At 38.1% G+C, this 27,513-nt stretch overlaps 1 protein-coding gene across 7 annotated transcripts in view; it reads left to right on the forward strand.

The window, feature by feature from the left end:
- Positions 1-27,513, forward strand: part of PLCB4 (phospholipase C beta 4) — a 222,800-nt gene that overhangs the window by 98,753 nt on the left and 96,534 nt on the right. For all 7 annotated transcript variants that reach the window (XM_085299169.1, XM_085299172.1, XM_085299171.1 and 4 more), the window contains 3 exons: positions 23,607-23,707; positions 26,434-26,514; positions 26,793-26,852. In XM_085299169.1, coding sequence (XP_085155295.1) covers positions 23,624-23,707; positions 26,434-26,514; positions 26,793-26,852 — 225 coding nt within the window. In that variant the 5' untranslated portion in view covers positions 23,607-23,623. The remainder of the gene's footprint in view (positions 1-23,606; positions 23,708-26,433; positions 26,515-26,792; positions 26,853-27,513) is intronic.

The raw sequence follows: 27,513 nt of genomic DNA on the forward strand, positions 1-27,513 counted from the left end.
GATGTTCCCAGTATTGTCCTACCTGAGACCTCTTTGAGGCATCATGTTTGTTACGTTGTGCAGCAGACACTTGACATACTCTTACAAGCTCTAACAGACTGTGTCCAGTTTGGTGCCTCCCTCTGCTTCTTTGCTGTGAGGTAATTCACAGATTGCCAGACTTGTCCAGGTGTCTGTTTTATTTTGGGATGGTGCCAGTGGGATCTGCCGGTTTCTCTTGCAGCTGCATGTCTGTCCCCAATGAGATTTTTTTTATTTTCACCTACCAGCTGGAGCTCTTGTAGCAGGTTTGATGGACTGCATCAGATGGGTAACSACTTCCATGAGCAATATAGAAGTGTATTTCCAGCATGCCATTTCCTATTGCCTGCATGCTTGTGTGCTTTTGAAGGTCTAGGCTGTGTCTGGGAGCTCCAACGGATCACTCATTTTTGGATGCTRGGTTCTGATAGATGCCAGCACTCTACAACAAAGGCACAGATGTGAAAATTCATCCCAGTGTTTTACCCYGAGTACTTAAATGCACTGTGACACATTGTCTTTAATGCTGTGTTTCCCAGCTTTCCGTAGGATGCTTCCAAGTTTCCAACTGGTATTTTTTTAGTTGTCTTTATAACTTGTAACATTTATTTTCCATAAAATGACAATAGAGCTATGAGGTAAGTGAATAAGCTATCTGTCCTGAACACTGTGGCCGGCTACATGGAGTGAGCATGTTGCCAGCTGCTTCTCCAATTAATTGTCCTTAACATTAAATTATTTTTTTTATTTGAGTAACTTTTAAACAGATTAGTATCTGAAAATAATCACTGGAAAATTTATTATTGGTTAACTATTATTTTTAAATACTARAGAGATTTCTGTAAAGAGAGAAGGAAAAAACTGTTTTCCATGGTGGCTAGGACAAGAAAGATAGAGGTTATTGAAGTGAGGARTATTTAAATTAGGAGAAAGTTTTGAAGGATAAGTAGTAGTGAAGCACTTGAGTAGATTGTCTCCAGAGCTTGTAGGTTACTCCAGTGCTGAAGATCTTCATGCACAGGTTAAACTCATATCTATCAAGAATAAAATGGGCTTGATCCTTTCTGGGGCTGGGTAATGGAGAAGCTAACTTTTCTGAGTCACTTCCAATCTTAAGACTTAATGACTTTTTAAATTTTGCTTATTTATTTATTTATTTTTAGAGARACGAGGCGGTCTGATAGACTTTTCTTTGAAAGACACATTCAAAAGACATGAGTTTCTTCAGTTTGGTCCTGTAGAATTTGCTGTTTTCAATCTGAAAAGATACATTTCTAAAAACATTTTTATGAAGCTAATGACATTATTTATCAAAATATGTTGAAGTTGTTATATGTTGACATTCAAAGATCAGCAAAACTGCCTGAAATTAGATATTTATTGACTTGATATTAATAAATATAATTTTCACATTAAATCACAATAACATTTGTGTCCCTTTGCTCAGGACTCACAATATTCAAAATCCTTTAGAAACCATTGCTTTTCACTTAAAAATATCCTCTAGTTATCTTACAAAATCCTGGAGTCATTAGAAACAGTTTCTGTAAGTCGAATAAAACAAGTTATGAAAAAAAAATCATAAAAAAGCTATTAAGACATAGGCCAGTTGGAACACTGTTGGCAGCACATCAGAAGATAAATCTTTTTGATTACTTTGGACCTTTTAGCCACTAAATGTAGGATTTAGAAAAGCTTAGTCATTTTAAAGGGACAAATAATTTGAGTAAAGCTACCCAAAAGCTGAGATCTTATCTAGTAGTGAAAGCTACACTTGTTAACTTCTCAAAGTACATAGAGGACAGCAAAAGTTTATGCTGATGAAAATCAGATGAAAATGAGGCTAGTGTTTATTCTTCGTAATTATAGGTCACCACCAGTCAAATCCTTCATGACTGTGACCCCCACTTTGATTATGCTACTGTACTTGATAATATTTTCATGAAAAGTTTAATCTGTCCTTTTAAGTCTGCGCAGTCTAACCTTGCTTTTATGTTAAAGGATCTCTACAAATAGGAAAAGAAGACTTGATGTCTTTAAAGTTACATACTGAAGTCATATTTCCATGCCATGACCATTCTACTAAATGGTCTGTTCACAGGCAAGCAGAAAGCTATCTGACTGAAGCAGCTTTATCAGATTGAAGCAGCTTTATTTTGTGACAGGTATTTTGCGATACTAGTGAGTCTGTGATCCTTGTAGTGCAAGTAKATGATGAAGCAGTATGCGTATCTAATGAAGATGCCTTATTTTAGAAGGAATTTCAAAGCTAACCGAAAGTTAAATTTTTGCTATGAGTGAGAAGAATTAGATTCCTTTGCTGCATTCAAATAATGAACATTTTGGAATATGTCCCGTGAAAATGGTTTTGGATCCAGACCTGTTGGGAAAAAAATGGAACAAGAATGACTGAGGAACCTGCAAATTAATATGAAAACATTGCAGATTCAACATAACAGACATGAATTTTACTTCGGATTATCTATTAGAAATGACAGTTTTACTAGGTGGGATTGAAAAGTACCAAAATGAAGTAGAAGTAGAATGTATATTTAATTTTGAACTCGTACAACAATGAAAATTTGCTAGGAATTTCTGCTGGGATAATTCTCAAAACAGATTGGGATAAATCCCATGATGACAAGAACCAAAGATGTATGCTTTATACCTAGAAAGAGCTCTGAGGCTGTTCTAGGAATAATTTGGTAGGCACTGTGGCAGTATACTGTGGAAAGATGACCTTATAAACATTACAAATAAAAGGAAAATTATTATCAAGCACTTGTGATRATTAGAGCAATAGACTGGGAGTCCCAATGGAAATTCTGACCCAGGAAGAAAACAGTAATGTTCTCAGTAACTGCAGCAGAACCAATCATTCAGGGTCCCAGGTTTTGACTTCAGGAGTTACTTGGGTCAGATATGCAACTGTATTTGAACATCTAGTGATGCTGGTAGTGGTTCACTGGAGTTTACAGAAGGGTGTGAGTTGGCCGAATCTCAGAGGTGACATTGGCCGGCTCAGTAAGCAGTTTGAAGTGTTACTGTATCCCTGTGCTCCTCTGGAAATGTAGTCTAGGGTCTTCAAAACTGTGCATCAACTAATTGTTTACATGTAAATGAACAAATTGGTCCCAGGTGCAGCTGGTTGTGTGTGCTTAGCTTGAACTCACCTGTGCAGTAGTTGCAAAGTTGTATTAGGTAGTTTGAAGTTAGGCCTTATATGCTGTATAAAAACTAATACCCTTCCACATTTGGCTGATGGTTAATAAAATAACGTTCTTAAATCATTTCTGCCATTTCATAGCCTTTTTCTTGTCTATGAGAGGRGTTTGTTTTTCTGGGGAGATTTCTGACCATTTGTATTGCACTGCAGTGCGTAGTTAAGTTTATGATTGTACCAGAATTTGAGTTTTAAATCCTGAAGAGGTTGAAAGAGRATTTTTTTCAAATCTGTCTTTTCATCTTCTGCTCTTTTTTTAAAAGGAAATGTTGAATATGTATACAATATGATAATCATCAAGGTAAAAATATGAAATGGTGCTTTTCTAATTTAAAAAGATTATTGGTTCCTCCTGCTGTAAGTTTTAGCTTCAAGAAGCTGATTAAATATATGCCAGCATATAAAAAAAGTAGTATGAGCAATCTGTGAAAAAAGTAAGATTGAAATATTTATGATGGGATTCAGGAGGAGGAAGTCTCTGGGAAATTATTAGAATTGTCTAATATTTTCTCTTCAATCTATTTTTGGTTTCTTTTTCCATCTTTACCACTTTTTACTCTTTCTTGCTCATTACAAATCTATTTCAATGGCTTTCAATAAATAACAAATCATATTTGAAATACAGAATTTCTGTGTATTGCTATAAAACATATGAATGTTGCATGTTATGTTACACAAGAATAGGAATTGGAATAAAAAGTTAGCTTTATTGGTTTTCTTCTTTCTAAGAGATAATGTTAAATACGATGTTATGTGTATAAAGTATCATATCAGAAGAAATGAAGATATTAAATACACCTTTGATTTTAATCAAATTTTAATAACATTTTAATAATATCTGATAATTTTAATAATATAAAATATTACTTCTCAATGCATGTTAACTATACTACATTTTCCAAATTTGATTTTTTTTTCTTTTGTAAGATACAAGGAAGCAAGATGATCAATAGATGCAATTGTTTTGTAGCTGACAAAAGTAATAGATTCTATGATGTTAAAATGAGGCGAATGTATTCTAGGTCCAAAGCTGTAATCATAGTATTAACTATATTTAATCAATTTTGTCTTGATGTTGTCCACAAACACAGAAACTTTTCTTAAATGCCCTGTGAGTTCATTCCAACAATATTTCTGATAGTTCTTCTATTTTGTTGGTTATTATGTGAAACACATTTTTACCTTGTAATCTGGAAACTGAAGGATAAGCTGATCTTTTCATAGTTTACTGGTAGGAAAACAGACATCTAGGTGTACTAGCAGGTAGTCTGTGTGATTGTGTTTAGTGGGACTTGAATCTCTGGTTTCTATGTGTTTTAATGTAACATTCTAGTGAATTCAGTCTGTACAAAACAGACAACACATTTTAATAGCACGTGCTGGCAAGGCATAAATTCCTTCTCATTAAACAAGTGGGAATGTCATAGGAGGAAATTCTGATGTTAAACCAGATCTTCTGAGTCTCCATCAAGAAAAATGTTCACTGGCGTTTTCTTCATGCCTTTACAGCTGTATTTTCTGCTTCAGCATCAGAACACTATTTAAAATAACACTTACTGAACAAAGCTACATGGAGACTATACAAAGAACTTTACAAATGGCATAGTGTTAAGAGCTGGGCAAAATTTTCACAGCCAAAACAAACTATATTGGCTAATCCTCATCTGGAGATTTCCCAGGTTAGTGAATCTGGAGCCACCATCTCTCTCTCTCTTTCCTTACCACATCTATATTGATTTTTTTAACCTGTAAGCTGTCTTCTATGAGATTCATTCTGCACTGGTCCCCAGTGAAATTGCCCAGATGTTTGGCAAGCAAAACTTTTCTTCCTTCTCCATCAGAAGATGACTAAACTTCAGGTGGCTTGTCTCACTTAAGACATATAAAATGCCTCGGAGTACATTATACTGATGAGAAATCCCTGTTACTGCTATAACTTTGAGCTCTAAATGCTKCCAGAATAGTACAAACTCCTGCAAACTGATTGCTCAAGAAGTCCCCCAAAGGAGTAACTATTATTTGTGTGTATATGTGGTGTGTGTGTGTGTTTGCTTGCCTTAGTTTATTTGCCTCTGATACTACGTTGCCTCTGATTGCCTCTGATTTGCCTCTTTCCTGAAGCTGACTGAACTGTTTCATTTCATCTTTGTATGTTGACTGTTTYTACTTAGTTGTTTGCTTATGTCTTGTAGAGGATAAGAAAAAATCAGATCTGACATACCATTCAAGATGTTTTGGAGATGGATCGCTTGGATCTAGAGAGCGGGTTGTTTATGTTGGAATATAGCTTGCAGACACCTTACAGGATGCTCTTAGGTCATTCCTGAGAAGCGTTATGCGATCTGAATGCAGTGCTGAGTGAGTGGGGAAAATGCAGACTTCTTCAGTTACTTTGTTTTGGTTCCCTGAGTTTTACTTTCAACCTAATCCTTAACCGATGATTTTATTGAAGTAAGCTTTCAAATTTAAAGGCTAGAATGAAAAACTAGGGTTTTAATTTCTCCCATGCTTTGCTGAAGTAATGCTACCTTGCAGTGCCCCCACCTGGATAGGCTCATGATTGAAGATAGAAATCTGTCACAGAGACCTGAGTTTTCACTGACTTGATGTGTTTGTTATATTGGAGCAGGCACTGTTTATGYATTGGGAAAATGAATATTATGGCCATACTACTAGTATGAAATAATTTATGGAGGATTCTGTAACTGCAGGCTGTTATTATGAACAGAGAAAAGTGCTAATGAAGAGAATATTTAAGAATATTACTGCAGTGTGAAATCAGCTTTGATTGCTTCAAAGATTGCTTTGTGATATTTTAAGGCTTTAAGCCAGCCTCTGWTGAGTGCTGATAGAAGTACTGCGCAGCAACTCTCTCTCCAGTGTTGCAGCAGAAGGTATGTTTGCCCTACATACTGTAATGTGGAGAAATCCCCAGGATCCCTGGGCAAGCACTAAATGAGCYGGAAGCAGCCTAGCTATAGTGGCATGGAGCTCTGCCTGCCTGAGAAGCAGACTAAATTAACCTATCCAGCGAAACTGCTTTTAGCATACCAGGTAGCATAGCAAAACCCAGCCAGCTGAGAGCTGACTCACATAACCACACGTTATGCTGCACAGCCTAAAGATGCTCACTGAACATATGGGTAAGATATTCATGGGTTATTGTGGCCTGAGCTGCTTTTCTCTATGGTACCAACATGCGTGTCAGAAATACCTGATTTTTGGCCTGTCTTGCAACTGAGGGACCACTGAGTTTCAATTTGAGACATCACTTAATTTGTGCCAGAAGATTTTTGTGTCGGGACAAAAAGGTGGGCGGAGGCATGGTTTGGACCTCAGGGTCCACTGTGTTAATCAGTGGTTGTATAATTTATCCCAGAATCACTTGTGGTCGTGAACCGTCAGAAAAGGGACATGTGATTTAATRCCAATGTGGAGGAAGAAAAGATGTTTTCATTTTTATGACTTTTTGGTTTGCTTGTTTGGTGTTGGTTTGAATTTAAAGATGTAGCCCATGCTCTTCAAGAATATTTTATAAACGTCATTAAGTAAACTGATCTTATGGCATGTCTTCTGAATTTTGTATCACYGAATTAGCTCTCTTACTTATGTTATGTTGTAGCCCATAAAATAAGGTTTTGCTTTTCTCATTTCCCCTATCCCTCCCACTCRCCCTTTTCCTTTTATCCTCTCTATGCTTTACCCTTTTCCTCTTCTTTCTACTTTCAGATACCTTCAGTAATCTTGCACACAAAAGTAAGGAAAATGAGAATGTGATAGGTAGTTGCCATATATATGGTATAGGGGTTTTGGGGTATTCTGATTTTGTTTTTATATTTTATATATTTATGCGGGAGAGAGAGAGTTGTATTAGCTGTGGTTAAGAAGGTTCTATGAGGAGTGTGCATAAATATGAAGCTAGGGAGAATAAGAAATTATCCAGTTAATATTTTTGGCCACTGAAGATAGAGAGGCAGTCAGATGAGATCAGGTTGTCCCAATATCAGTTTGCAGCCACCCAAAAAAGTTGATGCTTTTGCTTCTTGCAGGCACGCGTTGCCAGTTCTTCCCTTATGCCCCTCTGTGGCATGGATACAGCTCACTAAGCTAGCAGAAAATCAGAGCAACTGAATAGCTTTCCACATGCAGACAGACATGAATTGGCTAAGCCAGGATCAGTCAGGCCGGTAGGAGTGGGTTCGGATGGCTGGAAACCAAAAGGAAGGAAAAGAGGGGGCTGCTCTTTTCGGTGAGAGGGAGTCGGATCTGCCCCTTTTTCAGGGCTGGCCACTCCAGGAGAGCTCACTTTGCTCTGGCACGTTCAAYGGGCAGCTGTATGTTGCATTTCACTGGTAGCCCTGCAAATAGGTTAGTCCAGTTAGTGCTGATAAGTGGTTGTCTCTAGCAGATGGTGGTAACAAGTGGCTTGGGGATGGTGGTGTCCACTGCTCTGAGTATTTACAACGTTAATAGGTATCTGCTCCCTTAAGGTGTTCAGTTGAGGATACTCTGAGGAAAAAAAGCTCTGAAGTGGGCACAKTGAGTTTTTGACTTTCTTACGCACAGATCTTTCTGCATGTTAGTCTGACTATTGCAGTGAACAGTYGTCTTGTCTCTAGCTGTTAGCTAGCACATGCTATTACAATTTTGGAGAAAACAGTGGATATACAACTTTGGAAATGAAAGCTGTTACTATAAAATCTGTTCTTCYTGCTTCTGTGCCAGCCACTTCAGTTTCAGGAGAAGCAGTAGTCTCTCCCCCCATCCAAAAAAACTCCCCAACAACCTGATATCTCAGTAACCACAAAGTGGGTTCCTGCCTCCAGGAGGCTTCTGCCAGCTGCTCTGCATGAACAAGTGGCAGACTACTCTCAAAGTATTACTCAGGATGGCATGGGGCTTTTCAGAGAAACACCGTCTGGGCCTACTCCCTTTTCCCTGTGTGTGCGCCATGTCGTGGATGCCCCGTGCAACTATGCATATGTGGAACAAAGAAGGGATTTAATTTTGTAGTCCCTTTACTGTGCAAAATACCCTCTGACACGGATGGGAACTGTGCTGGTGTAAAGGCTGCAGGAGTGCACTGAGAAAAGGAAAGATTTAATGACCTGCCTCACATTTGGTAACACTTCTTTTAGTGTGCCTATAGGAATTTCTTGCCTAATTTCTACTTCTACCACCTGATTTAGCAAAGCATTTTAGCTTTGCTCTATTAGTAGTATTTGGGGAGGAGGGRTGTGTTGTTTGTTTATTTGTTTTTAGAATCAACATACAATCTCCCTGATCCAACCTTTCAACTTCTATGCACAGCTGTTTCACAGAAGACTCTCTTTAGACWTTGGCTGCTTGCTCAGTCAGTTCTCTGTTTTTCGATATCTGAGTGCTTAAAAATAACAAACAAAAAAAAAAAACCCAGCCTTCTCTGGTAATGCTGGAAAACAGTGTTCTCCCCCTTAGCAGAAGGGAGCATTGTGACTTGCTTAGCAAAACTTGTCTTGAGGAAGGTGGTAACTAGAAGTGCTCAGTGGTGAGCCAGTACCTTCACTGCACAGGKCTTACTGCTGCTGGGTTTTTAATGTGGAAAGGCTGCAGTTTGCTTCCATTGAAATAGCCTCCCCATAGGTACTCCCAAACCATTGGTTCTTTTGCTATGGAGTGATCATTTGTGCTGGAGGAGATTGGCTCTTCTTCAGCTCCTCTGACTGGCAGTGCACTTCATGACCTGATCTCAAAGAGCAAGTGCTAGTTAAGGTTTTGGATGAGGATGAAGGGCATTTTAAACAAAAGTTTACTCCCAGGATGTTAGGGCTGCTCTGATCTGGGAACAAATAGGGTACTGGAAGATGTGTGACAAGCCAGTTGTGACTGTGCCAAAGTGGTGTTTCCGTCACACCACATTGTCCATTAATTCTTTTGGCAACGATTGTATTTCCTGTGGGAATCGGCTACGGTGAGTGGTATCCAGGGATAAGGTTTCTTCTCAGGCATTTTCCATGGTTTGCAGCTTAGTTTCCAATACACAAGTTGCACATGCTGACAAAAGTCAGATGCACCCGTTCCGTAATCATGACCCACTCCACGGATGCAGATTTGCACATACCCTGCAGCCCTTTCTTTTGGGGCTTTGTAAGATGAACTGGGTACTTTCACTGACAGGAGTTATTTTTAGCCTAAGTTTTATACTAGCATCTAAGTTTTTTGTGATTAAGTCAAGTCAGAATTTTGTCTGAATTATATGTATGAAGTTTTGTTGTACCAAAATCAGCAGTTGCTAAAGATAATGAGGGCAACTAAGGACCACAATGCATTGAACACACTGCTTCACATTTGGTAACACTTCTTTTAGTGTGCCTATAGCAATTTCTTGCCTAATTTCTACTTCTACCACCTGTTTTAGCAAAGCATCTTGTTCTTAGTCCCAACAGAGATTTCGCTGTTACATTTYTGCTTTTCTTGTTCACTGGACTGTGAAGGGTGCTGTTTCATTTTCCTTTTCTTAGCTACTTTTACACTTTGATTACTAGATCCAGGTTTTCCCTTGTGAAGAAATGCTATGCRGAGTAATATATTGTGTGTATATTCTTCATGTTTCCCTGGGCTTGTTTGAAAAATTTGAGAAAATTTATGAAGACAGGAGAAATGCGTTTACAATATGCAGAAAGCGTGGACTGCAGTAGTACAGCATGCAAATTGTTGTGCTGCCGCTTGCCGAGAGAGGAGCAAAGAAGGGAATTGCTAGCCAAGGGCAAAAAACTCTCCACTTTATGCTTTCAGTCRAAATAGAGTCTAGACATTTTTATCACATTAAACAGTCTGGAGCATTTAATAGGTATGTGACAGGAAGAAAAGAGATCTGAACTAGCTGACCAGCTTTTTAATGGGAAAAGCCTGCTGGGCCTAGGCTTTTCTTCTGTGCAGTGGTAATTACCATGCTGCAAATGCTTAACRGTGATATGTGGAGCAGAAATGGTTTTAAACATGTAAAAATGTTGCTTTTGCTTTCTGCAGGCTCTGCAATTTGCTGCATGTGACACTGCACTTGATTCTGATGGGCACTGGGCTTGCTGAGTGTGTGCCCTTCCCCGGTTACCACTTGCTACTAAGTTGTGGGAGTTTAGAGTCAATAACGACAGTGATGTTTAAGCACTGCAGAACACTTTAGTGCATACAGACTTTCTTTCTAACGCTACTAGGATCTCTTTATCATTTTTTATGGAATAATCAGTTGCATCTGAGGACTTCCAAACCAACTCTCTGCCTTTGCCCTCCACCCTCTCATCTGGAAACAGTTCCTTCGCTCTCCCAGGCATTTTGCCCATGTGTCCTCTGCTCGGGCTTGTCTATAGCACAGGGAAATGCAGAGCTTCTCATCTTTGGGAGCCTTGCCATCCCCACAGTGAATAACCTCTCTATACTTTTGCCTGGAATGCTGACACCATTCTTGCCACTGCTTTCTTCTTCACCCCATGCAGGTAGACATCTGCATTATATTTTGCTGGTCTTCTGTAGTGTATATTCCACACTTTTCCTTCCTTTACAGCCTTATTGCCAAAATCCATCTTCATACTCAGAATAATCTCTAAAAATAGTCTTACTTGTGCTATCTTGAGCCATTTCCATTTGAGCTATTCTAAAACACCCGGTATCCTCTAGCATTGTCAAAATGCTGCCACCCTCCCTTTTCACTTTCAGCTGTGCTCTACCCTTCACCACTCAGTTGAAGCCAGCACCAGTGTCAGACATCCCATCCTCACTTTCAAGGTTCTGTACTTTTTTCCATCATTGGCTCCCTCCTCTTCAGTTCTTGTGCTCCTCTTCACACGTTCTCCCCCAGACGATTGGCCACTATCAGCAATGTCTTCATGATTATGCGTGATGTTTATATTCTTGCCTTTCCAGGGAGAGAATAGAGAGCACTGCTTGTGTTTCTGCCTACGTGAGCATGTTCCATTATATACCTAGCTCAGCATGAGGRCAAAGAGATGTGTCTCTTTCCACTTTAGCTGAAGTGGGTCCTAGCAACTCCGAGGTGCTAATAAAGAACAGTGATGAGGATGTTTACTCTGTACTACAGGCTGTGAGAGCTAAGAACTCCCCTTTTTTCCCTCTGTACAACACTAAATTGCATCTTAATGTTAGGAATTTAGAGAAAGTCCACTGACTCTAGTCTCTCCAGTTGGTCCAGGAAAGTCTGAATAAATTGAAACTCTCAGCATGCTATAAAGCCTGCTGTTTATTATGAGATGTCAAATAAGTGTTCAAAATGTGCTGTGTATGCCAGCACACCATACCAGCACTCATGACTGGCAGACTGACTCTCCTTTTTGTCTCCATACTGGACAAATAGGTTACATGCCAACACTTTTATTTTTATCCCATTTGAAGTATTGTGTCAAACCAACCATGTGGAGGAATACAAAAATTGAGATGCCTGTTCTTCAGAAATTTCCTGATATAATATGAATAGTTGAAGAACCCCAAAAGCATCCAGCAGGAAGATTTGTAGAGCCTGCTGACTTGGAACACTTCCCTACCCCTCCTTGCAATAGTTGCCATTACAGGTTTTGCCCCAATTTTTAAACAAGAGGCACAATATTCAGGAAGACAGCKTAGGGATATTTTTCTCAAGTAATATGAACAATTGAAAATAATGCTAATGAATATATTAGCACTCCTGAACTGTTTTACCCAAAGTTTTTCAGATGTCTCATGCAGTCTTGATTTACCCTAAAGGAGAAAAATTCTGTCAAATCAGTAACGACTGATGTGACAGTAGACATAGCACAGTGTCAAAAGAGTTGTTTTAATGTATGATTAGCAGACACATACATATATACATGTTGCTCTGTTTCTCTGAGAAAGGGATTAGTGAAAAAAGACTGTGATACTGTGTTTTATGCACCTGCATCTTTCATTTATGTTTAACTATGAAACTCATYGGCTAAGTGATTGGTAGCATTTGTTTTATATCCTTGGTTGTGTTATCTACACTATCTTTCCTGTTTTGTCTCCATTGCTTTTAGTGTTTCTAGACAGATGCACTACAACCATTAAAAAGAAATCTGGCTACAACAAATTCAGAAGAAATGCCACCTACCTATCATAATAAAGTAACAATAATATTAATTTGAATTTCAGAACCTTTTTTTTCTCTTGGCTCTTTATGAAATTAAAGCTATAAATATCTGATGATTTGGTATATCTCAAAAACATGGCTGTGTCCTGTTGGAGAGAAGGGTTTCATTTTTCCAAATTATAGGCAGCATTTTATTTTTAGCCTTGATTGCTTGCCGTGCATTCTATGTTTAATACTGTGGCAATCTTACCTTCTGAAGAATGACCAGTTATTTATTAATGAGTTAATACTGTATGCTTTTGATGGTTAGATGTCTATAACAACACTTTGTTCTGGGAAACCTTACCTTCTGCTTTCAAAACTCTATGCAGATAAATGATAAGTATCGCTAAAGGTATATTTAAGACATATCTTGCTAACCCCATTTTACAGAGGAGAAAAAGAAAACTGGAAGAGACAAAGTGTCCAGCCAGGACTGCAGAGCAAATCTCAGCTGTTACTCAGCTCCCTTGACTCCCAGCTARCCCCAAGAGGCTTTTTTTTCTTTCCTCAACAGTTGGTAATAAATGATGTTTCTGCATATGGCAAGAGGGGTGTTTGGGAGTGAGGAAAATGGGCAAGTTGAGCCCATAAAATAGTGTTTAGACCAGATGGCGATTATATTTTTTTTGTTATTTTTTTGTTTTCCTCCCCATCTGTTAAATACCATCCTAGTTCAGAGGTCTGCTTTTTGCACAGTGATGTTGAAGTGCATGCATTCCTGTTGCTGGCTGGGGCGAACCATAGGAAGAACCTCCATTACAGACAATGAGCACTGGCACAGGTTGCCCAGAGAGGTTGTGGAGTCTCCTTCTCTGGAGATCTTCAAGGCCCGCCTGGGTGCAACCCTGCCTACCGTGCTCTAGGTGACCCTGCTGAGCAGGGAAGTTGGACTAGCTGATCTCCAGAGGTCCCTTCCAACCTTTATGATTCTATGTTCTGATCTTTGTGGTTTTGTTTGGTTTGAACCTGACATATTTGCAGAAAATATTAAATAACTCGAAGCAGTAAAGCTCTGAGGGAGAGCCCCTTTTCCAGTGCAGTCTTTCACAGCAGGGCAGGTTTCAGCTGTCCTGCTACTGCCCTGGCTCGAGCTCACCTCGCTCGCCAGGACGAAGGAGGGAAGAAGGGCAATGCCTGTCATCGCATCCTACCCAGGCCTTGGTTTACCCTGACTGCTGGGGCTGGATACCCAGGACAGTGGTGATTTCCGCTAGCCGTCAGTGCTGTGCTTGTACATCCTTGCCCGCTGCACCTGAGACCTGGATCAGGGCAGGAGCCAGCACGTGAGTCAGCCTGATAAGAGGGGAATGGGAAAAAAAAAAAAAAAAAAAAAAAAAAAGAGGAGGAGGATCTCAGGTGGAAGGAAGGAAGGAAGGAGTGTACTGATCAAATGTAGATATTAGCTCTATGTTTCTTTGTTTTTCATTCCATATCATCTACCGAGAGATTTGTAACTAATATAAGCTTTCAAGAACTGTCTACTTAAAAAAAAAAAAAAAAAAAAAAAAACTATCCAATAATGACTGCAAGCTGTAATATTAATAGCTGCTACAATCTCTGAAGAAGATTGTCTTTGCTTACATCTGAAGTTTAAGTACCAGCCATGTGGTTCAGTGCTGTTTTCTCCGAAATCACCTAGAGAACTGGTCAGAATCGAACTCTGCAGATTATAATGTCACTTTCCTAATTTTAGATTTTAAAGTAACATCTGTGTTCCTCACAGCTTATTAGTTTTTAAAATATCCGTGTATTTTAAGCAAGCTCATATTAAGTCATGTCAAAACTTTATAAAAGTTTATTTTGAACTAATATATTTGACCATAGAAGGGATTATTTTAAACATACAGAGATTTGGAAGATATTACAAAAATGTGATCTTGACCTTTCCTTAAATTTTATTAATACAAGATCTTAGCCTGCATGATTGTTTGGAAACAGACAACTGTGTCCTAAAGACGTGTTCGTGGAGGAGCTGATATTTGTATTTTGTTTTATTTTTGTTTGAAGTATTAGCTTGTGTTATTTCCAAAACCTTTCCTTGCATTTAAAAGTGAAATATTGTTGAAATGAATTCCTTTTGAAAGTTTGTGTTGTCTCTCCACAATATTTGTAATTAATAATTCAGTTTCACATTTTTACGGTCCTTTTAACTCCCAGGATACTTGAGCTCCTATATTCATGACAAGAATGCTGTTCCCTTAAGATTATTTGGTGTTTCCCCATACTCCCATCTGAATTCTTCTTAGGATTCTAATTTCAAACATTTATTTATGTTGTCCTAGCAAATTAAACTACAGAAATCACTTCTCTTTTGAAGCTCTAAGCCCCTGAAAGAGGCTAAAAAGGAGAAACTGAACAGATTTTAATTAAAATAATTGTCACAAATGTTTCATATAGATATACCTAAAATGGAGGAAAAATATTCTCTGATTTATGTATTTTCTGTCAGCTACAGATTAAACAACTACAATAGAAAGTAAGTACAGTGTTAMTTACCTAAATAGAATATTGAAGAGTGTGTTTTGTAATAAGTCTGATAGATCTCTTTCTTTTGAGATTCATTTACTGTAATTATACAAGGTGTCAGAGAGTTTGGGGTTAAATAATAATTCAGAAAATAGATCAGGCGTTTTGCAAGGGCAAGATATTTGTAATCATTTTTTTTTCCTTTCTTTTTTTTTTTTTTTTTTTCCTTGAGGTAGCCTGTTTTGACACTATCCTCAACTGAAAGACAGAGGGAAGTACTTACATTTAATAAAAGTCATTGCCTCTTAAATCAAGATATATGGATGGTGTACATACACCACAGGCTATAGTGATTCAGAAAAAGATCGTGGCAACAATTACACAAACCATTGCTTTCATCAAAGTCCAATTCATTCTCTGTTACTACCTGGGGAGATGGCTTCCAGGAAATGACATTCTTGACATTATTCTAAAAACAAATATTTAATGCCTCTAATGCTGCTTCTACTTAACTGAAGACAAAAGTGGCATCCTCGACGTTCGACAACTTAATTTTACATATGGATAGTGTTTACTATTAGAGCAAGACAAAATGAGTAGAGGACTAAGAAAAGGTTCTTTATCTGATGCTCATGCTGTAACGTAAGTTAACAGGTCAGAAGCAGAAAACTGCTATGAGAGGGACACTGCAGAATACATGCAAATGAGAATAAATTATCATTTATTGTATCTTGTAATGAATCAGCTAAATTCTGTGTATAGTTGATAGTACAAAGAGTAGGTCACCTTCAGAAATCATCTTTTGGAAAGATCTTTGTCTTCTTGCCTTTTTGACTTACCATTGCAAGTTGAAAATGTACACATGAAATGCTTCATCGCCGGAAGAAAAGCACAAGAACAAAAAATGATGTTGTTTATTCAGCAAAGTTTGAGTTTGTATGTTTGCCTCATGATCTTTTTAACACTTAAACTTTCTGCGAAGTTGCAGTTGTATTAGGATAGCTCTGCATTTTGGTTTGCTCTTCAAATCATACTTCTCCAACAGATTCATATAGATGAGCTTCTGTTATCACCATAGGCATTTCTTTGTGTACCATGAAGAAAATCTGTCTTTTTTTGTTGTTGTTGAAATTGCCAAATGTGCTACTTAAATGGCTGGAAAAATAAAAGCGTTGTCTAAAGGCCCATTTTAGTTAGTAGCTGAAGCTAATAGCTTTACTTTATACGAAGGGAGCACACAAGGAGCAGTCCCGGTCCTGTGRGAATCTGCACGAAAAATGTCCAGGCAACTGCAGCCCCTTTTGGATCAACTCTAAAGGGAAGAATCTGCTTCAGTGACTTTGTGTTGCTGGTCTAGGAGGAGTCTACTCCTTATGGCGAATTTATTGCATATATAGTGTATCCTGCCTCACATTTATTTTTGTGAGTTAATGCACTTTGATTCTGTAACAGCTTTAATGGAAGTTAATTCTCTTAGAGAATGTGGATTATTTCTTTCTAAAGAGTTAGCCATGCTATTGTAAACATTTCTTTAGGATTCTCTCGTGTGAGGGGTGTGTGTGGGTGTGTGTTTAGATTTCAGCTGTTGGTCTGTGTAAGCTAAGCTGATATTTACTTCAAATGTTTCACCTCAGTTCCTGTTCAGGAAAGCTCCCACTAAATCAACTAACTCAGAAGTTTCTGAGGAGTTAGGCCTTAGTGAATCACATGACTGAAAAGCTTTCCTACATAGCATGATTTAAATATATTTCTAATTATCAGAACATAGTCTTGTTATATTGTTGCAAATGCACCTTCCTCAGAATATTACCTGTTTCTTTATACCATTCACATCTCAGAAAATGAAGTGTTCTCCATCTCCCCCTCCCCCCAAAAAAAGGACAAAAAAGGATAGATGATAAGTGCGTATAGCAGGTAAGGAGGGATTTGGAATGTATGGGAAAGCTGGGCACAGAGAAAAACAGCTAAGGAAGGAGGGAGGTCATGTTTGGGTCCTACGATCTGTTGGTCTATTTTAGGAACTGTACTCATTATAGATAATTACTGTCATCAGAGGTGATGGTTGAACCACAGTTCAGATGTCAAGTTAAGGCAGGAGCGGCTCATTTTCGGTGCTGTGGCATAAGCTGTTGTTGTTTTCTGCTGTCAGCAACAGACATGCTTAGCCTGAGGCAGAGCTCTGCAGTGGCTGCCTCACTGAGCTTCTTGTGAAATGCTGAAAAAGAGTTAGTAAAGAACAGGGCACTACTTGTTTTGGGGTAATCTCTTAGCTTCCCCTACATGCCAATGCACTGCAGCAATTAAAACAACAAAGAAAATGAGACAAAGTGGAAAATGAGAACTTTACAAGACAATATATGTTCAAGTGCCTGAGCTCTGTTGTAATATCTTGTGCAGTTCCTAGAGCTTGTTTAGGGGAGAACTGATTTAGGTTGCTTGCATTAGGTGTGTGATTAACATGTTAAAAATAATTGCTGAAAGATTACTCTTAAAAAAAAAAAAAAGAAAGAAAAAAAAATTTGGCTGCAGAAGAGCCTGGGAAACTGTAGCATCTCATAGCCACATTGTGATAAAGCAGGAATGGTCCAGGAATTCAGCAGTGTGGCTCTCAGTGTTGCTTTTTCCATAGGGCTCACACTGTAGTGGTTCTTATTTTCTAAAGTTTCTTAAGTTTCACTCTAAATTTCAAGTTCTTTTGCAGGAACCATACTTTTTGTATTTTAAAAATACCCCATCTGTGCATTTTTTCATATGATCATGCTGGTACATTTAGGACTAAATAAATTTGACGCTGAGAAGGAAATGTTCAAAGATCTGAGTCTTTTTCCCATAGAGATCTAGAAAAAAACTATGATATTCACATATCAAAGTGCATTAGAGTCTCAATAAATACATGAATGAAGCATTTTTACAAGAACTTCAGTGTTGCACCATCTGTTTCTATCTCTAGCCCACAACCCTGCAAATATATCCCTGCAGGTAGACTTTCTGGACTGTGATGAACTCCATAAACAACTCTATAAAGTTACATGATCTGCTTATGCGGATCTAGTTGGTTTTGTTCATAAGGACTGTTGTTTACCAAAGAGGAGTGGTGGTGAAGGATATATGTACTTGAAGAGGGAAAGGAGTCAGAAATACTTTAGTTTTTTTTAAAAAAATGCTTCCTTATTACTTTGAGAAAATAAATGCCACTGGTCAAAAATACTAAATTTGACTGCAGTTTTCTTCAGATGCTTATAAATTGCCCTTGAAAACCACACAGACAGTAAATAGTGCAGTTTTTAGGTAGTGTGATTTGAAGAGAGAAATGGTAGAATAAGAAATTGAAGATACGGAGCCTCCTCACCTTCAGCAAATAATGATTAATTTGAAAGGCAAAATAATAATTACTAAAAAAAATAGTGCAGATATTGTTATAAGGTTTGGGGCTAAGCAAATTGTGGAAATGATGATTTAGCCGTGTCTTAGAATGGCGGGATGAAAACGGATACTGCGCTCCTTTCCAGAGGTGTCTCAACATTGACAGGATGCTTGTGGGATCCAAGGAGTATCCTATCCATCACACTAGCCAGCCCTACGAGTTAGTTTAAAATATCACTTCTTTCCCCAAACATTTGTCTGCTTTATGTTAACAGAATCATTTCCTCCTCCTGTTCAGACACACCTTGTCCTTGTTTTGGTCGAAGAAAGAAAAAAGCAGAATTTATAGTCCATCAGTCCTGTAGTGTGTCCCCCTCCCCCTCATTTTAGTTTAGTACAGCTAAGCTTACAGAACAGGAAGATTTTTATGTTAAATAATGCTGTTATGGATGTGGTTAATTTTGTGGCCTCTCCCTTTGGGTACTCTAGGTGAATCAAAAGGAGCTTTATTTCTTGTGACCCAAATGATGGCCTGAGGGATAGACAAGTGTTTAAAGGACAGAAAATAGCTCAAAAGGCATTTAACTGCTGAATTTGGGAGACTTACCTATTACTTCTTTGTGGTCACTGATCAAGTCCTASAGTGTATTTTATATGAGTGTTTTGCCTGCTCTTTGTGAAAGGTATGTATGCAGAGGGATTTGGATATTTTAAGAATCCTAAATCAGTGAGAGGATTTTGATTTTAATGCATAGGGGACATTTAAAAGTATTAAAATTGCAATATGGCTACCTTTAAATTTAGTTCCTAAATCTGTGATCTCTCTGAATTGAGTCTTCAGACATTGCATTGTTATTAAATATCATCTTTAAAGCGTGTAGTTCTTAATCCTCATCATGAGGGTATATGCATGCATATATTTGCAAYCAAGTGAAAGCTGGAATACCGTGTTTGAGTTTGCTTTGTTTTTTACCTTTTTTTGAACTGCTCAGAAATTGATGAAGATTACAAGAGCTCCAGGAAGTGACAAGGCTTTTTCTTTTTTGTGGTCTTAAAAGCAGACAGGGTTAGGGAATAACAGATTTTTGAGAGGAGGAGAAGAGGTTTTGTGAGTCTGAAAAGAGTTCTTGTAAAGGCAGATAATTTTTTCTTCACCTACTGCACAGCTGCTAAAGCATATGGCTTAAARATCTGGTTTGTTACAATTTATCTGACTGCTTGCTACATGTACTCAAACCATCTTTCCCTCACACTTCATCTGTCTCAGTTCATCTGTAAACTGTACTGAGTTGTGAGAGAGTAAAGCTAGACAGGAGATAGGTAAGACAGTAAATAATGATGAGCTCAAGTCTCCAACACAAAACTTGATTGCTTGGTAAATGATGAGCAATCAAGCAAGTGTGTTTCCGTGCAGCTAAATGCAAGGTTATGCAAATAAGACTGTAATTCTGGCTCATACGACAGAGGACTGTGCGAGGCTACTGTGTCCTGGTCCGGACTCCTGACTTTAGAAAGGGAGCTGGAAAACTGGAGAGAGTTCAGAGCGACTCCAAGTTTTGAAAAATGTTTGCAGCGAGAAACTGAAGAGCTCAATCTGTTTAGTTTATCAGTAGTGAAGTAACGAGACAACTTCATCACACTGTGTAAGTACAGACCGGGAGAAGATATGTCTGTAAAGGAAGGATTTTTACAGAGCTGTGTTTCTGTGGCTGGATGATGAACTCAGGCTAAGTTCGAATTGGCAGTAAAGTGCGTGTTTGTAGTGCTAAGSTAATTAGTCTTTCTGAAAGATAGGTGTCAGTTTGAACACATTACTGCTGAGTGAAAATGTTATGAGCTGTCTTATATATGAGTTCAGAGCAATTCTGGAGTATGCAGGTCTTAAAATTTGAGACTTAGGGACCTCAGTGTCAATAAAAAGGAGTAAAGACCATGGATACAGTATAGGGATTGTGGAAGAGTATTCTTCACAGCCTTAAAAGTGTCATCATGTTTCTTATGATTTAGCACAGAATGCATCTGCCTTTCCCAGAACAACTTCACATGCTGGCAATGTGTGTTGGTGCATAAACTACCTATCTTGTATATGAAGTGACTTTTCTCTGGTACATTCTGATAGTAAAAATCATTTAAACAGATAAAAGTATGTTTACATGGAAAGGGTCAGTGTGCTGTAAAAATGGAATGTGTATAACTTTGGGTGTGTATGTTTTAAGTTTCCTTTAAATGTAAGGGGTATTTTTCCAAGAGTTATTCTTTGAGGAACTGTTACATAGTATAGGTTTTGGGGGTTAGGTTTTCGGCTCTTGCTGTTAATAAAGCCTGCAAAGTTGGAAAACTGTTCTTCTGAAGCTATATTTGTCTAAATGTAGCTTTGCAGTTAGGAGAATTTAGGAGAAATTTTCAAGATACAGTGATTATCCTGGGCTACTGCATGAAGTCTGCGAGCTGCCCAGAACAGGATGCCATCACGCTGCTGCTGAGGCATGTCTGTTACTCAGCTTTCTCTAGGGAATGAGGAGAAGGCAGCTCTGCACTGATCTACACCAAAAAAAGAAACTAAGATTATGAGAGTAATAATAAATATACAATATTTTGGTACATTCCCTGAAAGGACCTCAAAACATTGTGTGGCCCTCATGAGGAAGATATTACTCCTCTTTTACAGAGTAGTAAAAAGCCAAATACACAGGGCAAAAACATGGACTTTTGATAGGGCACTAAATAGAGCTGATAACCTTTTTGTCCTGGTCACTTGTCCTGTATTTATTTTGCTTATTCTCTCTTTTAGTTGCAGATTGTTCCGAGTTTTCAGGCCATCTTTAAAAGGAGTGAACACTTAATGGTGTGACATATAACTGACAAATTGTTTCTTTGATAGTTCTAGAGAATGAACTCATTTAATGGATTGATACATTTTAGAAACATGCTCTATATTTTTATATTCATGTATCAATGACCAAAAAAAGGCAGGAGATGAATAGATGGACAGCATCAAAATGTATTTTGCGTTTTTTTTCAGTAAAATATGAGCAAAAGTGTTTGTTCTTAAAGGCACTGTGGGACATAGTTCTTTAATAGTATTGTCTGTGTCCTTTTCTTGTTCTTACGCTTGTTAGAATTTCTTAATAAGAAGGGGAATATGACCGTATGGGGGTGTGTGTGTGTGTGTGTGTGTATGTGTATATATGTGTATGTATGTATGTACACACACTTGCATCTATTCTGTGTTTAAGTTATGTCCAAGTAGACATTTCCGTCTGGAAGCAGTGTGGAAGCCTTTCTACCTAACTGATAATATTTTAGTCTGCTATTCAGAGTTTTGGCATGAACAAGCACTGCAAAGACAGTTTGTATTACATGCACTGTCATGCTCTCCCTTGAATTTTATGTATGCTTTTTAATATTCTTATTTGGACAAACCTTACTTGGGTTTGGTGCCTACATTATAACAGAGGGAATAGCTGTATTGGATTAGCCTTGTATCTTCATCCTAGAGGTAGACAGTGATTAAGTAGGTGAAGGCACATATAGTGAAACTTCTCCCCCAGGATTCAGTTTCTGCTTCCTGTGATTAAGTAGACATTTCTGACCTTTGTGATTTGTTGAATCTCATTTGAAACACAGTGTGGGGGAAAAGCAAATCTCTCTGTCCTGGATTAACCCTCGCTTTGGAGGCAGGGGCTTTCACTGACACTTGAAGCGAGTGAGATGTTAGGGAGCGGGGTGCGGGGAATGGATAAGGCCTTGGGATGATGACTCTCTTCCTTTCTCTGTATCTGTCCCACAAAGGTAAGGCCTAATAAGTGCCAAGTTAAGGGCTGGTGAAGATTGTTGTCTTTTGGAGCAAATGAAATCAGAAGACTGAATTATGACTTGCAGTGCTGGATTTGCTCTTGGAGTAGTGTGGCTTAGCATGGTCCCCATGTGGGGTGGGTTTTATTTGTTACAATCTAACAATTGCACATTAGCCCCAGTTGTGAAAGCCCTGTCCTGTTCCTCATGAGCAGGGGTCCTTCTGGGTCACGTGCTCAGGTCCAGGAGAAGCAGGGCTACCATCTGTGCTAGGCTCTGCTTGGGGACATGCAAGGRAGAAACAGCAGTTCGGATCTGTGCTGAGCAAGAGTGAGTCTGAGCCAGAGGACTCTTTGGGCTCTTGGGGCTCCTGCAGAAACGAGTGGTGGCCTCTAAGAATGCCATAGCTTCTCCAAAGAGCTTCCACGTTGAGGGGCTGTGCACAGGCTTTTGTTCTGATGTTTTCTTGAGCAGCCTTTCTGGTAAGGTGTCAGAGGAGGACTAGGCCAAGCAAACGAGAGCAGGGTTACGATTGCATTCACTTGAGAGACAGGCAGTAGCATGTGGCATCAGATTATTATGACTATGTGCTAGGTACATCCTCAATGTACTGTTTTGCAAAATGGATTTTTTGCTGTCTGTGAGTCAGAGTTGCCATCCTGTGATACCCCTACCAAGTATATTACTTCTCATGCAAAACTTTATAGTGTATTGTGTAGAGGAGTAGTCAAGATACTGATGTCCAAGATGGCATTAGAAAGCAGGCACAATGCAGATGCACTTTACTTCAGGTACAGTAAACTGTAGTATTTCAGAGTATGTAGCTGGGACATTTAGTGGTGTAAAGTAACATACCCAATAAGGCACAAGGGTGTTGGAAAAGATACTGAATAATTAGTTTTTTTTTTCCTGTAAGAACTGTTTCTGGTGACTTTTAGTTTCTAAATCAACAGTTTATTTTGTTTGCATCCCTGAACTTGCACAAATTGTACAATGCTGGCAGCTAATTTTATTTCATGCCCTATATTCCTAAACAGTTTTTTCCGTATGAATCTTGACCTATATATTATCCATATCTTTAGCTATGTGTAAAAATATCACTGAAAAAGAACAGGACTGTGTTTAGTATAAATGGATTCTGAAATACAAAGCTCAGAGTAAAAATACGTTATGCAAGTATACAGTATGCAATTTAGAGCACTAAAAAATATATCCTGTCTATTTGGTATATGATGTTTTCCTGTGGAAAAGAAGCACTGGTGTATACTACTAGCTGTGATATTCTGTGTTACCTGGGACTGCATTAATCCCAGCCTAATTATGCTCTAGAAGTGGTGTAACAGATATTTAGACCAGTGCAATGCTACAGTCTACATATTTTTTCAAATAATTATGTGCAGTCACACATTTGAGGAACATTTTTCATTTTAAAGTTATACTTATGAAACATGAAAATATGCTTATGAGGAAAACTCTTGATTTGAAAGTGCACGATTATATTTTTCTAATACTCCTACTGTGTGAAAAATAAAGCTAAAGTCACTGTTTTTTTCCTTTTTAGACTATGAAGACTCCTTTTAAAAGACAGCAGTTGAACTCTGCTTTTTCATTCTATTTCAGGTTTTTCTTCTATAATCATGGCAAAACCTTATGAATTTAACTGGCAGAAGCCAGTTCCCTCTTTTATGCAAGATGGAGCTGTGTTTGATAGATATGAAGAGGTAAGAGCTGGTTGCATTTCATTTGCTAATCTCTTTTAAATATGTGGATATTACAAAATATTTCACGTTTTGTTTTCATTGTATACACAGAAATGTGTCAAATAACTCCAGAAATGTATGCGGGGAGGAAATACTGACATACTTTATAATCTTACAGGTCTTTTGCTTTTAAAAGAAATAACCTTAAAATATATTTAATCCTCTGATTTGAAATAATCCCTGAGTAAGAGAAAGGGGAGATTTGGATCAAAATATCTGTAATGTGCATAAAGCTCGTCTTTGCAGTTCCACAAAGCACATTACCAAACAAAGTGCATCTTTCCACTTTTTGTGCATGTATCAAATCTGTGTGCATCTTCTTTTACTTGTGAACTAGGGACCTGCATCTCACAGGGAAAAATAAAAGAACACAGAACATTTATATTTTGAGTCAGATGTGTCATTTGTGATCTGGAGGGTTTTTATCTCCTTTAAAAAATCAACTTGTACTCTCTGTAAAATATGTTTCCTATGGTCCTACTTTCAGCTGTGCTTTAATCCAGGTCTATTAAAGGAATGCGAAATGGGACATTTTACATAGCCAAAATAAAGTGTCTAGGCATTTACCTTGTATTCTGCATTGATATGCCTGTAAGAATAGTTTTATCAGGCTCTTTTTAATCTTTTTTGGACAGGAAATCTCTTAAGTCGAAAGTATTTCAGTAAGCGCCTTCTGGGACATTAGTATTTTCCTCTTATCTTTTGAAATGTAAGCAGAAGGTATTTTTTATCATGAGGAATGCTGAGGTGGGGATGGTTGTATTTTCAGTTTTGGGCACAGGTAAACTAATAAGACACTAGTGGACATCGAATACTAGCCTTATAAAAGAGAGGTAGAAAAAGCTGTGTTTTTCTTTTAGCAAATGCTTCTTAAGAAACTTGGCCTGTGTGGACCTGAGTGAATGAGTATGGCCCGTTGTGTGACTGTGGCTCTCCTCTCACGCCTTAGGCAGCGAGCAGGGAGAAGCAGGCAGATACAGAAGCGAGTTCAAGTCCCACATCTGAGAGTGAGATCAGGAGCCCTCAGTGAGGCACCTGGATCCTTGATGTGTGATAGRGAAAATGAGACATCTCAGAATGGAGCCCTTCTTCACAGTAGTCAGGTGTACCCAGCCGGATATGTTAAGTAGTCCTGGAGTGGGATGTCAACACTGTTAAGTATTACTCCTTGCAGCTGAATTTGCTGCTTTTCAAAGCCCTAGAGAAAGGGGTGTTACTTGCTACCTTCAGTGCAAAATGTTGTCCGTCTGTATGTCATTGTCTGCATTCCTTGCTGCAAGTTTTGCTAAGGGTTACACCAGGTTAGGTAGGGGACAGTTGGAAGCCTGGTTAGTTTTATTGAAGGGAACTCTTCTGAAAACATTGTAAGCCCTTTGCTTGGGTAACTAACTCTATATTTCATCTAGAATTTTACAGGAATCGTGAAGGGCTGTAAAAAACAGTAACTCAGAAGTTAAGATGTGTAGCCTGTAAACAGTGAGAACTTAATGGTTTGGCTGTTTGGTATAATCAGATTTATGAGATATATAGGCTGTTATTTAATTGTGTTGTGGTAGTAACTAGATAGCCTACCCAAGAGAGAGACCCCTGCTTTAGGCGTGCTATGCAAACTTAGCGAGAGCCAGTGACTGCAGCATAGGACTTGCAATTTTCAAGAGAAATGTTTCAGATTAGGCTTCCAATTTTCATTGAAATTCCATGTTTATTTCCCTACCTTAGCAGACAAGGTTACATGGGAAGAAGGAGAAATGATGAGTTAAATAAGATTATATAACGTGTCAGTACAGTGCTAGGGCTCCAGAGTCCTGTAGAGGGTCCTGATGAACTGGARAGGACATGGTATATCAGAAAGGTCCCCCCAGTCTTTATCTTTAAAACAGAACAAARTTTTGAACTCTGAATCACTAAGCATTGCTGTAGCCTACACACATGCTTGTTTGCTGTTTTAATGTGGCCTTTTAATTCGTGAAGCCCTAGATCCTTTTCTCTTTTAAAAAATGATTGATTCTGCATAGTGTGATGTCTCCCTACATTTTGCTTGATATCTAGTGTATTAATTGAGGCTGGAGGTGTGTGGGGGAAATTCATTAATTCAACTCATCTGATTTTTTGCCATGCCTCGTCTCTTTGTATGCCATTCGTTCTTGATTTTGCTATATGTCAATATCCTTTAAACTCTACTTGCCTGATACACTCACTAAAAAATACTTGTGGCATACATACTGTGGTAGTCAAACAGAGAAGCATTTCTGAATTCTAAATGTTACAGTAAAATATGGTGGTTTGATCCCAAGTGCAGTATTGGCAAATTGCATAATTTTAGCCTTTGCATATTTTGGATGTTGTCTTTGAAGTTCTGTTTCACTGAAGTGTTTGATTAGGTAAGAATCACTGCTTTTATTTAAAAAATCCCACTAAACTAAACAAAAAACCCTCATGATTGCAAAGAGAAGTAGGAAGATATTAATTAAGGGTATCCTAATATCTTAGATAGCAGCAGAAAGAAAAAATCACTATAATTGATCATTAGTTAAAAGCCTCACTCATCATTTCTGATTGCTTGAAAATGGAAAATTCTCTAGGAACACAGTTGGGGAAAATGTAAAAAGCTTATTTTTGATGAGGAAATTAATTTACAGCATTTTTCAAAGTCACTRAAATATTGGTCTATACTTTCTTTTCTATAGGAGTCTTTTGTCTTTGAAACCAACTGTCTCTTTCAAGTGGATGAATTTGGCTTTTTTCTGAGCTGGAAAAGTGAAGGAAAGGTATACTACAATTATGTCAGTAATGTATATTACATAGTACTAATCTTTTTAAATTTAAAAAATGCTATGTGACTTTATTTACACAGCTAGACTTAGTCCTCTTTTAGAATTCACAGAAGTGAAGTACTTAGAGAATTAACAGAAATGAAGGGGGAATATGTTGTTTAGTGTTAATTAACAGCGTTTGCAAATAAGACTATTTATTTTTGCTTCACTTCCTACCTGGAGCCATGTGTCAATAGACCTTTGAACTCATCTACCTTTTCTTTGTATTTCAGGAAGGACAGGTATTAGAGTGCTCCCTGATCAACAGTGTTCGCTTTGGAGCTGTACCAAAGGTACTCTTATTTAATTTATACTGCGAAGGTGAAGTGCAGAATGCAGTTCACCTAGTTACAAAATACCAGCAACACAGCTTTTCTTCTGCAATTATAGTCTAAAATTTTAAGTTTTGAATTTAAGTGATTTCATATAATTGCAGTGTGAAATTTTTTATCTGGTCTTTCTGATTCAGTGCAGCACTCTACCTTCAGGCTGCTGTGAAAGCTGAAAAATGTTTGAAATAAATGAAAAACAAAGAGAGTCTCTCAGGAGTTTTTAATTATTTCAGAAAATTATGTCGTGATACTTGTTTTAGGTATCTGGAAAACAATGTTTCTTATGCCATTTTTTCCCCCATCCATTTAAAATTTGCTGAATCTTCTTGTTTCATTGGCATAAAAACTAGAAAGTTTTGCTTGCATCCCTTTTTATACAGTTAGATGGTTAGGGGTGGCAGCAATACACTGGAGCAAGTGGACACTCCCTGCCATTTTGAAGAACATCAGCAGAAGAAGAAGTTAGAAATCTGCAAAAAAGCAAAGCTGTGAAAATAATTTAAATGGTACTCTGTAGAAAGCATATGTAGAATCTTCTGAGATGACATTTGGGCCTGTCTGTTCAGATCAATTTTGAAGATTTCTTGTCCAGCAAGGCATCTCTTAACAGTTCTGCATTTAC

Source organism: Rhea americana, unplaced genomic scaffold, assembly GCF_003343005.1.
Source record: "Rhea americana isolate MKP2758 unplaced genomic scaffold, rheAme1 scaffold_146, whole genome shotgun sequence".
NCBI classification, from domain to species: Eukaryota; Metazoa; Chordata; class Aves; order Rheiformes; family Rheidae; genus Rhea; species Rhea americana.